We start from the raw sequence: 11,465 nt of genomic DNA on the forward strand, positions 1-11,465 counted from the left end.
TCCTTTTTAGAGTTATCAAAAAATATTTATTTCACTACCTCTGTGAAAAATTTTGTTTAGAAAGTGTAAGAGTTGGCAGTCATGCAATGTGGTTATTAGGAAAGATTTTTTTTCCTATTTTTAATGTGCTTAATATCCAACTTTTTTTAAAATAGTTTTATGAAAAAATTAGAAATTACCCCTTGATTTCTAAATAATCTATTTCTTTTCAGTTTTAACACATAGTAGACCTTACAAGTCAAATGTAAACCATTCAGTTTTCCTTAAGTTAATTCATCAACTATTGCACATGCCCTTGTGATGGTTATCAACACAGATAGTCGTCGGTAAGTTTTTAAATCTGGATATAGCTCAAATTGCATGCTTACAAAAATGGACACAGTTTGAAATTCGTTTTTTTTTGGAAATGGACGCAGCAGAAAGTGCACTTTTTCGGTTTTCAACCCAAATTTAACAACTAATCAAGGAATTTTGAGCATAATGATTAGGGACTAAGCAGTGGGCATCAGGGTTGGGGTGGCAAGATATATTGCAGGTGTAACTTTCAGTGAGATGTCTTCATATTCAGAACTCTAAAATTTCAACAACATAAATTTACTACCACTATTTCAAATTTATAACACCTGTGGCAACTTAGTAAAAACAACTTGTTGGCTTTTAAAATCTTTTTTTTTAAAAAAAAGACGAATTTAATAAATTGTACCAAGTGAATTACGCGAATGGAATAACACATTACGGATTCATTTGAATTTATTAGTTCATTCTTTAAAGAAGGAACAATACTCATAAAAAGGTTTGAAAAATGGTATCAAATGCAATGTCTATTTTCTTAAACATGCATTGCATGCTGTGTCTGTTTTCTTAAAGTTGCGTTATGAGCTGTCTGTTTTCATAAACATGCATTTTAAATTTTGTCCATTTTTTGTTAACATGCATTTTGAGCTATGTCCATTTTCGTAAACGTAAACATGCTTTTGGAGCTATGTCCATATTTAAAAAGACACTGACATAGTGCTTTTGTTACAATTATTATGTATATATTGAGTGTATAATTTTGCCGCGCAGGGGCACAAATATTTGTATCTTCCTCTCTCGCTGATGCATTATGGTAGCAAGGAATGCTGTAATTCTCATGGATAAAAATAAATTTTCTTCCGCGTTTTTTTAAAAAATATTTATAAAAGTGGTAATTAAGAGGTAAAGATTTAATCCTTCATTTATACGTAATTAGTACTTTGAGGTAAAATGTGGTAGCATAACTTTCATGCACTCCATTATGTTAATAATTTAATAACAAGCATTTTGATTGGAATTAGAGCAATTTTCAATCTTCAAATGGTAGGCTATTAGGAGAAAATATCTGCTTAATTTGAAAGTAAGTTAATATATTATAGAGCTATTATTGAAATGAATTAAATTGGGTCGATGTTACTGAATTTTTTTAGGGGAAAAATGAAATTCTGGTACTATTATGTCTGAAAACAGTATTTAAAACACTCGTGAATGAATTAATATTTATAATGCATAACTTTGGTTTCTTACAATGTGATTTTCAAAAATGTGAATGTATTTATATTTAATGATCATAAATTTGGTTTCTCACAATATGGTTTTTAAAAATTTGAATTTATATTTAATGAACAAATTTTTTTATATCAGTTCTTGATCTTACCTAATTTGGGTGTGTTATCAAATCTGAAATTAGTTTTGTTCCGAAAGCTGCAGATTTTTTCCAAAATTGTACTTTTAATTAAGTTTATTTTTTGTCTGAATGTACATGTTAATATGGAACGATAAGTTACATACATATATATACACTTTTTTACTTCAAAAATAACACTATAGACAAAAAGTATATGACTTTAACTTAGTATCATAAACCGAAAAGTATTATGGTCTTTTTCCTACCACGCTTCAAGTATGCTTCAAAACCGGTATTTGATTAGATTTTGGACGAAGTTGAGGCAAATATTCTGGTTGTGGTTGTTAGCTTGGTTAACACTTAACTTCACTACTCAACAAAATGAAAAGATGACTAGATGAGTAGTAGTTTTTTTTACGTCGTACTACAGCTGGACAATGGGCTATTGGTGACTGTCTGGGAAACATCCCTGTGGATAAACCATCACAATTTCATCACACGTTGGTAGTGAGCGAAGTCTAACTTTGTTGTAGTAGCTCTGAACGAGGATTGATACTGCATACCCTCGGTCCATTCGTAGGCTGAACAAAGCGCTCACTGTCATTGCCAGTGATGCTTGACTTCGGTGATCTGCATGGAACTGTGTCTTTCGAACAGTTCACTGCAGGGGCGTACGCAAGGGAGGGGTTTAAACTCCCCCCTTGAGCTCAGACAAAATGGCAAAAATAAAAATTTTAGTAGAAGTTATGCGCGCTATTATTTTTTAAGACTATATATTTTTATTTGCCTTATGCCTACTTTTATTTTTCACGGTATTTCTCAGAATACTGAAAAAACATTTACTATAAAACATTTACTATAACATTTACTATACACTTTTGAAACCAAATTCACGTGATACTGTTACGGGCTGGTTCGCAAGAATGTAACAATTTTGAATTATTTTGATAAAAAATCACGACCTGAAATTAGTTAGGTGACAGCATCTAGAACCAATGAAAGTTTTTCTGTTGAACAGAAATGTCATACTTCCGTTGAAGAAAACGTTTCTAGCATAGCAAAATCTGATGAATGAGAAAGTGGCCCTCAAAGTGCTACTTCCCACCCATATGACATAGGACATTTTTCTGAAGATATTACATGCGAGAAGATATTTCATTATGTTCTTAAACTTAAAAAATTTAACTAAACAATGCTGTCTAAATAAAAAGTAAAAATTGTCTAACTGTCTAAATTAGGGAAATAATAGTGCTTTATTACATACTCGAATTTCTTTTAGTGGTTTCAGAAAATTATGAACACCCCCCTTGAAAAAATTCTGCATACGCCACTGGTTCACTGTATGATGAAATTTTACTGAGGGATAATGGAAATATCATGAAATGTAAGATAACTCTTTCAGTGATGTCCTGGAATGTTACAGGAGAGAGGTCTCCAGAGATGCTCTTTTATGCTGTGGTTTGGAGAGCTGAATGGCTGCTTGTTGTCACTCATTAAATTGGATTCAGGGCCAACTTTGTCCCTGGAAAGGAAACATGAGAATCCAAAACATCGTTTCAGCACATAACGTCAGCCATAGGGATTCTTTCAAATATGCAGAGAAGGTGCGGTCATAGAACATGATGATTTCCCAAACCTCTGTTGTCATAACAGATGATTTCTCAAACATTGAAGATATATAGCGGATTCTTGTTTCATACGATTCAGTGAACTAGGGAACCGTTACTAACTCTCTAATGTCCAAAAAATCATTCATGTTAACGAAAAGTTCATGGTCCAGTTGTTTTTTTAAATAGCTGATTGCTCTCTATTTCTTTAAAAATGGTACTACTTTGACTGAAGTCTGGGAGACAGCTTTTTCAGTGGTCTCCGATTGATTTCATTTTTATGGACGCTTGAGCTCATCTGCTTGACGATTTTCGAGAAAGTGTAAAAATTCCCCGGATGAATTCACCTGTCAAGACCACAATTCTATACAGCAAGTCGGGAACGCTCTAGGGAGAGCAATAGCAATTCGCTAATCTTCCGTCAATTAGGCAAATTTATTGCTGTAATAGTGAAAATGGATTGGAATTGTTATGTTCTCCATAAACCTGAGGTGTTTAATCTAAAACAAGTTTTCGATTGGAGCCCTCAAGGGAATAAAAAAAAAGAGGAAGGATTAAAAAACTTGGCGAAGAATGGTTATAAATAATCTAAAAACAATAGGTCAGGTAAGAAATTTGTCGAATAGTTCCTGAAAAATTGATTTTCAATTGTACAACATCTTTATAAAATTCTTACTATTCAAAATCTTTTTTTGACTATTATTAAGTAAATTCATAATAAATAATTGCTCAAAATTATTATTTTTTCTTTGCATGAAAGTATCTGAATAAGCGAATTATATAATTGTCTGAAAATTTTTTCGATTCACTAAGAACATTCTTGAGAGGAGAAATTCGCAGAAAGTAAATCTCCTGACTATTTCATTGGGCATTATTTCTCAGATTGCTGATACCCCCCTTATATTAATGGTAAGGAATCCACATCCATCGAAAAGAAAGTATGTTTAATCAGAGAAAGTACGTTCTTGAAAGTGAATTTCGTAACTTAAATTATCGTCTGCTCAATTTAATTTGCTTATTTGATGTCATTCATTTAAACCCATAAGTCCTAGGGCTTAAAGATTCGATCCCTTTATCAAAAATTATAAAGGATGTATATTACGTATTTTTTTTCTTATTGTACAGAGCGCAAAAAAACGTACCACTAAGAATGACTTTTGATCTAATGTCTTCACGTTCCAGGTTTTAATCTTAATGTCTCGAGGGGGTGACCTCAAATATGCTAATTTATAAGTGCAGATGATATTTTAAGTTATGAAAACGTAATTTCTCTCAACAAACGTACCTTTTTTTAGACGGATTTCTGACCCCCAAAATATGGTCCCAATAGTTTGGTCAGGAGAGCGCTTCAAAGTTTGAACCTCTTAGTGTTATTTTTACTTTTTGCGTATTTCGCTATATCTCGAGAACTTTTTAAGCAAATTGGAAAATTTTTGCACACAATTATAAAATTCGTTTATCCAAAGATAATTTCATGCAAAAAATAACTTCTAGTAAATATTTATTATTTTTTATTATATTATTGAATACTGGTCGAAAAAATTGTGAAATGTGAGGTAAATAAATTTTTGTATCATTTTAAAAAACTTAATTTTACAAGGCAAAAGACAAAATTGGAGAAAAATCGTTCTAATAGTTCCTGAGAAATCGAATTTTAAGTATCTGACTTTTTATAATTCAGTTTCTCAGGAACTATTCAACCGATTTTGCTCAAATTTTGTATTTTACGATGTAAAATTATGTTCTTTAAAATGATGCAAAAAATTGTAGACCTTACAAGTCAAACCATTATGAGTGACCATTATGAAATAACCATTATGAAATAAAATAATAAAAAAGAATAAATATTTACTAAAAGTTATTTTTTGTATGGAATTATCTTTGGATAAATGGATTTTATATTGTGTGCAAAAATTTGTAAATTCGCTTGAAAAGTTCTCTAGACATAATGAAATATGCAGAAGGTAAAATTAACATTAAGAGGTCCAAACTTTGGAGCTCTCTCCTGACCAAATTTCACAGATTGCTCCTATGTTTTGGTGGTCAGATATCCGAATCCGCTTAAAAAAAGTATCTTTGTTCAGAGAAAGTGCGTTTTTGTGTCTCATTTCGTAGCTTAAAATATTGTCTGAACATATTAATTAGCCTATTTGAGGTTACCCCCTACAGCCATTAGGATTGAGTCCTAGTAAGTGAAGAGCCGATTATTAGATCAAAAGGTATTCAGGGTGGTCCGTTTCTCTCTCTTTTATTTTTTGTTCTACTGTGCATTGTAAAGGCGGTCAATATAAATATAATTGACAATTTAATTTATCTGACTACTTTTAATTAAATAGATTCCAGAAAATTGATTTCTTAGCCTTCAATTGGTGAATAATTTTTGGTCTTGAACGTAGCATTGAATTCATACTAAAATCACTGATCTGTTCAATAAATAATGTTTATTTCAAAGCCTTTTTGGGGAAAATAAGTTCATTTTTGGAGTTTGTTTTCATCATCCAATCTGTTGTTTTCCATATATTCTGCCACACTTTTTGCTTCTCGTAGGTTTTCAAGACATTTCTTGCAGAAGATCACCAAATCATCCATTTCCGGAGAAGAACGTAGTTCGCCTGAGGAAGAAAGGAAAACCACAGTTAATATTATAATAAGAAAATTATTCGAAATTATATTTACTCTTAAATGATCGATACTTCAGAGTGCTTTTTCGAAACATTTTTAGCAAGGAAAGTAAAGTCATAGTACCTTATAGCAAAGAATCTCATGGACTTTAAAACGAGCTAATAGACTAATTTCAGAACTCATAACAGTTACTAAATTAGTATGATATTCGTTAGAAAGCGCAAAAAAAAAAAAAAAAAAAAAAAAAAAAAAAAAAAAAAAAAAAAAAAAAAAAAAAAAAAANAATAAATAAATAAAAAAAACTTTGAAGAACAGCTTTCAATGTATCTCTTTAAATAACACCAAAATAATACTAGATCGTTCGAAAAATTTGTGCGATTATCGGTAGATAGCATGCACGGGCGTCGCAACCAGGGGGGTCTGGACTCCCAATAATTGGGAATAATGGGGTCCATTATTTTGAGGAAATATTTCTGTTTTGTTTATGTCTTTTACTCTTTTTTTTTCCTCCTCTTCTCTCCTCCCCTTTTTTTACATAGTGCAACTTATTATAATATTAAAAGAAAATTAATTAAAAATAAAATACATAAAAAATGCACTCCATAAAAAAATTAAAACAAGTGTATAGAGAACTGCAAGATTCCTTAAATAAGTAATAAAATGCTCTTTGCACCCAATCCTTTTTCTCCATGGAGTTAAGCCACCCACGGAGTCATTTGATACCTCAAAAATAGCAGTTTACGCTATGGGAAATTATCCTTTGCATTTTGAAATTGTCTTTATCGTATTTATGGCCCTGGACTCCTTTGCCATCTTTTAAAAATGTGAGATATCGACAAAACCATCTCTTTGTTGACTCATAAATTGTCCATAACAGGCAGTTTTCTAGAATTTCTAGGAAAACAGATGTATTAAGCTTTTAGGGATTTAAGTAGGGGGAAACTCTTGTTGATATTTTCTATTTCTTGGTGATTTTGCCAAGAGACTTTCTCGGATATTCTAAATCCTCTCTTACAAAGTTCTCATAGTTCTATTTCACCATAATTTAATTTAGCTATGTCCAGTTCAAAATTTTGACAAATATAAATATTCTGTTTACTTTTACTTTGCTTAATTAGTTTTTTTAACTTAAATTATTAGTTGTTAAAATTAATTATTAGTTTGACAATTTACTTGAAACAATTTTTATTTATTTATATTACATTTTATCATTTTCTAAATGAATTATACCATCGAAAACTCCAGTTCTTAATAAAGTTTATCTTTGGATTACGAGAACTCATTAAATAAATCCATTTCTTGGAAGGTAAGCAAATGTTTGTATTTAATTACGTAATACATTTATAACTGTATGTTTATGAATTTTTTGAATTGTTTTATATTTTATAAATGAAATTTATTTATACAGTACAGTTCATGATTTCACCGTTCATTGTTTGAGCATGAATCTATTTTTAACGCTCTTATTTTATATTTATGAAATTAATGGAACTTTTAAAATTTTTAAAACTATAAATCAAAACTATAAATTCTTATGATTTCTCAATAACTTTGTTTTCATTTATAAACTGAATGTCACGTTTAATTTTATAAAAAAATTACAGATAATTTAATAAACAAATTTATATAAAAATTTTGATAATTAATATCCTAATACAAAAAATACACAAACTTACATTTTAATTAATTAAAAGAACCAAGAAATATTTTATATGCAAAAGTTTCATGTATAAAATCCATATGATTTTATTATGCTCAATAATATAAATATTTTTAAGAATTTGATAATTTGTTAAACTTAACTTATTGTATGAGAGTGTTAAGTGTACTTTATGTAGTTTTATTTATTTTGTTTTTATCAAAATAATGTGGGATTTTTAAAGTAATTATTTTGTGCTAATTAACATTTTCAGAATTTGGTATTTTTCACAAATATTTTTCTAAGTTAAAAATATTAATTTTTAAAAATTTAATACTGAAACTATAAATAGTGATAAACGAGGTAGAAAATGAGAATTCTATGTGTTTACTTTTTTGTTTCCTTTTGTAAATTCATAGTTTTAAAAATCTACCAAATGATTCAAGAAAACTATTTCATCTTGTCTGTTTCTTTTCTTATAAATAATAAAAAGGTAAATATATTAAATAAAATATGCATGAAAATAATTCCGACCACCATTATTATAAATTATCATTTCTTCAAAATATGAGTTCTTTCAATCAAATTGAATAATTTTATTTTCCTCTTTAAACACAACAATTTCGGTTTTTAAAACCATATAAGTTGAACCGGAATAAAGATGAGAAAAACGCTAAACTGGAAACTACTATAATATTCTTCAATTTTCATTTTCCAGTTTAGAGTTTTATATATCTCTATTTAATCATGATAATCTTTACTGTAACCAATGTTTAAGATAGTTACTCTAATTATTTTTTAATGTTGTACTTTTCATCTCAGAAATCCAAATCAATTCAAATTAATAGTAATTTTTATTTATTTTTTGTTTTGTTTAGCAAAACGTTTTACGAATTTTTCTTACAATTTTTTAAAAGTTCGACTACAGTTTAAAATGTTAAAAAAATAAATGTCTGAGGGGTAACCCTAGGGGTAAAAGATACTAAAATCAACTATATTTTTGTGATATGGTGCCCTTTACTTCCGAGGTGCAAATTTAATAATTATCAAAAATTTTTTGAAATGTAAGGTAGGGTAAACCAACCAGTGAAGGAACACTACCCAGTGAAGGAGCATTTCATATGTATTGATTAAAAATAAGAGTTTGAAAGTTTTTCTTTAGATTGATTGGTAACAATAGCTTACTGCCGAACAATAGGAAGTCATCTAGCGATGTTTTGGATTACCTGGCTAAATAGTCTTCTCTGGAAAAATTTTTGAATTTGTTATTATCTCTGCAACACCTTGTTTCGTTGAAAAAATTATAAGGTGAGTGTTTGTACTTATATGTTTGAAGTGGAATTAATTGCGTGTAATAGTTTTATTTTTCTCACTGCGAAAAGGAGAATTCAAAATATAGTTATTGAAGTTACGTTTCATTTTTTTAAAGCATGACTTTTTTTAAAGCAAGTACTGAGATAAGGGGGTGTTTATTCACTGGATCACCAAACGATGAAAAACCAGCGAAGGAACAAGTGTTCCTTTACTGTTTTTCTTTCTAAGTTGATGAAAATAAAAGATAAACTTTAATTTTTTTGTACCTTTAGTGATGTTCCGCATCAAAAGTATGTTAAAAATGCGAAAAACAGCTTCTAACCAGTGAGGGAACAAACAGGCACGTTCCTTTACTGGGCATAGATTCCCCAGTGAATGAACAGTATGCGTTAATATGTTGACACTATAATTTTCAATTCATGATTACAAGCAAAAGTTAACATTTTCCAAGTATTTATATGTTATAATTTTAAGAATAGGCTTGTAATAATATTTTAAATTATNCATAAAGAGCATTAAAAAATAACCAAAATTAAGTGTTCCTTTACTGGGTGTGCATTCACTGGTAAGAGCTGTTCCTTCACTTGGTCTTCTTACTACTTGTTATTTGAATCTCCAAAACTTTAAAACAATATTATGTAAGTTCTCTAAAATTTTTTTTTGCATAATTTGCATTTAGTAACAAATATGTTGACGATGTCATTTAACTAAACTGACGAATTTTGAAATTAGTATGATTTTTTAAAAGGCAAGCGAAGCTTAAGTGTTCCTTCACTGGTTAGTTTACCCTGTACAAATTTAACACCATTTTAAACTATGTAATTTCAAATGACAAAAAAATGATAAAATTTGAATGATAACGACCAAATACTTTCTGAAATTTCGAAAAATCCACATTTTTAAAACTATTTGACCAATTTCGTTCAAATTTTGTGTTTGTCTTTTAAAATTTCATTAATATGGTGTAAAATTTGCATACTTTTCAATTTAAAAAATTTTCGACTACTATTAAAGAAAATAATAAAAAATTATAAAAAAATATAAATAATTATTAAAAGCTATTTTAACATGACATTATCTTAAAAGAAACGTATTTTAGAATTATGTAAAAAAATTATTCTATTCTCTTAAAAGTTTTCCAATATTTCACGAAATGTGCAAAAACCGAAATTAATATTAAGGAGTAAAAATTTTTACCGTTCTCCTGCCTTAACTATTTCGACCATATTTTCTAGATTGTGGCTACGCCCTCCCAATATTTTGATGATTTAAAATACATATACGTTAAAAAATAGAAATGTTCATTCAGAGAAAACACGATATCATTTTCACTAATTAGTTAATATATTTGAGGTCACCCCATAGAACTTAGATTGGTACTTAGCTCGTGAAAATTCGATTTTCCGGCTGGCATATATTTTAAGAAATGGAATTCAGAAAAGATTTACCACCAATTAAACGAATAAAGGATTGCAATGGGTCGGGATGGCCCAGTGATTAGAGAATTAGACTCCGGTCCGTAAAGGTCGGATTTCGACTCCGCTAAGATCCATCGAATACATACATATATGGGTGATTCTCACGAAACATGACAATTCGGACCAAACAACCTAACTTTTTTTCTTCAAAACAACCTAAATTTTTTTTTGTATACTTCTTTAGCTACACTTATTAATATCTTATAGACAGCACATTTGCTCGAGAAAAAAAATAAAATGGAAATTCACCAAATCTTGAATGCCAGGAGAATGACATTATTACCTTAGAAGTTCAAAGCAGTCATTTTAAGTTAATAGTAAGTAACTCAACTTAAGCCTTTATGTTAGATGGACCATAAATTGCTTTAATTAATTCTTTTTGATCCACTGTAGAAAGAAGCAAAAATTTTTTTGTTGCTGATATATACAGAATAAAGTTGTGTATAATAATCAATCATTAAATAAATAAGTAACTTTGATTACATCCAAGCATATTACAATCATACATAAACTTGGTATTAGGTTAATATTTGCTTTCCCTCTTTACAGTATTAGCAGTTAAAAAGAACTTCTGGTAACACTTCAATGTCCAGGCATTCATAAGCCAGGAAATTGACAGCCAGGATAATGACAACTTCGCCATTTTATAGCATATAACTTTACTTTAATTTAATATTTTGGCCGAAGACGTTTATATTCTGCAGAAAACAACAGTATTTCTTAAAATAACTCAGATGAATCTATGTTGTTTTTGTTATTAATGATTTCAAGAAGCCAGGAAAATGACAGCATAAAAACCTACTCACCTTGAAAAATTTTTTGAAATAGATTTTGAGCCAGAAAATTGGTTCTTTATTCATGCAACAAGACATGTTCAGATAGGAGGGTATCTAATCAATCTATTAACATAAGATATTGATTCCTAGCACTATCTATTTTGGTTATAAACCACTAAATAAAAGTAGCCAGGAAAATGACAGATTTTCATGGGACAAACAAATTATTGACATAAAAATTTATTTTAAGCGAAGTTTTAGTAAACAATACCCTCTGTGTATATTCTAGAAATGCTTACATAGGATAAGATAAAAAAAATAGATTTTGAAAAATGTATGGGAAGTTTTGAAGCTAGTTATTATTGGAAATATTGTTTGGGACATGCC

At 29.3% G+C, this 11,465-nt stretch overlaps 1 protein-coding gene across 2 annotated transcripts in view; it reads right to left on the minus strand.

Moving 5' to 3' along the window:
• Positions 1 to 5,558: 5,558 nt before the first annotated feature.
• LOC107453355 (uncharacterized) overlaps positions 5,559 to 11,465 on the minus strand; it is a 42,226-nt gene continuing 36,319 nt past the window's right edge. For both annotated transcript variants that reach the window (XM_016070147.3, XM_016070146.3), the window contains exon 3: positions 5,559 to 5,861. In XM_016070147.3, the coding sequence (XP_015925633.2) occupies positions 5,823 to 5,861 (39 nt within the window). In that variant the 3' untranslated portion in view covers positions 5,559 to 5,822. The remainder of the gene's footprint in view (positions 5,862 to 11,465) is intronic.

Source organism: Parasteatoda tepidariorum, chromosome X2, assembly GCF_043381705.1.
Source record: "Parasteatoda tepidariorum isolate YZ-2023 chromosome X2, CAS_Ptep_4.0, whole genome shotgun sequence".
NCBI lineage: Eukaryota > Metazoa > Arthropoda > Arachnida > Araneae > Theridiidae > Parasteatoda > Parasteatoda tepidariorum.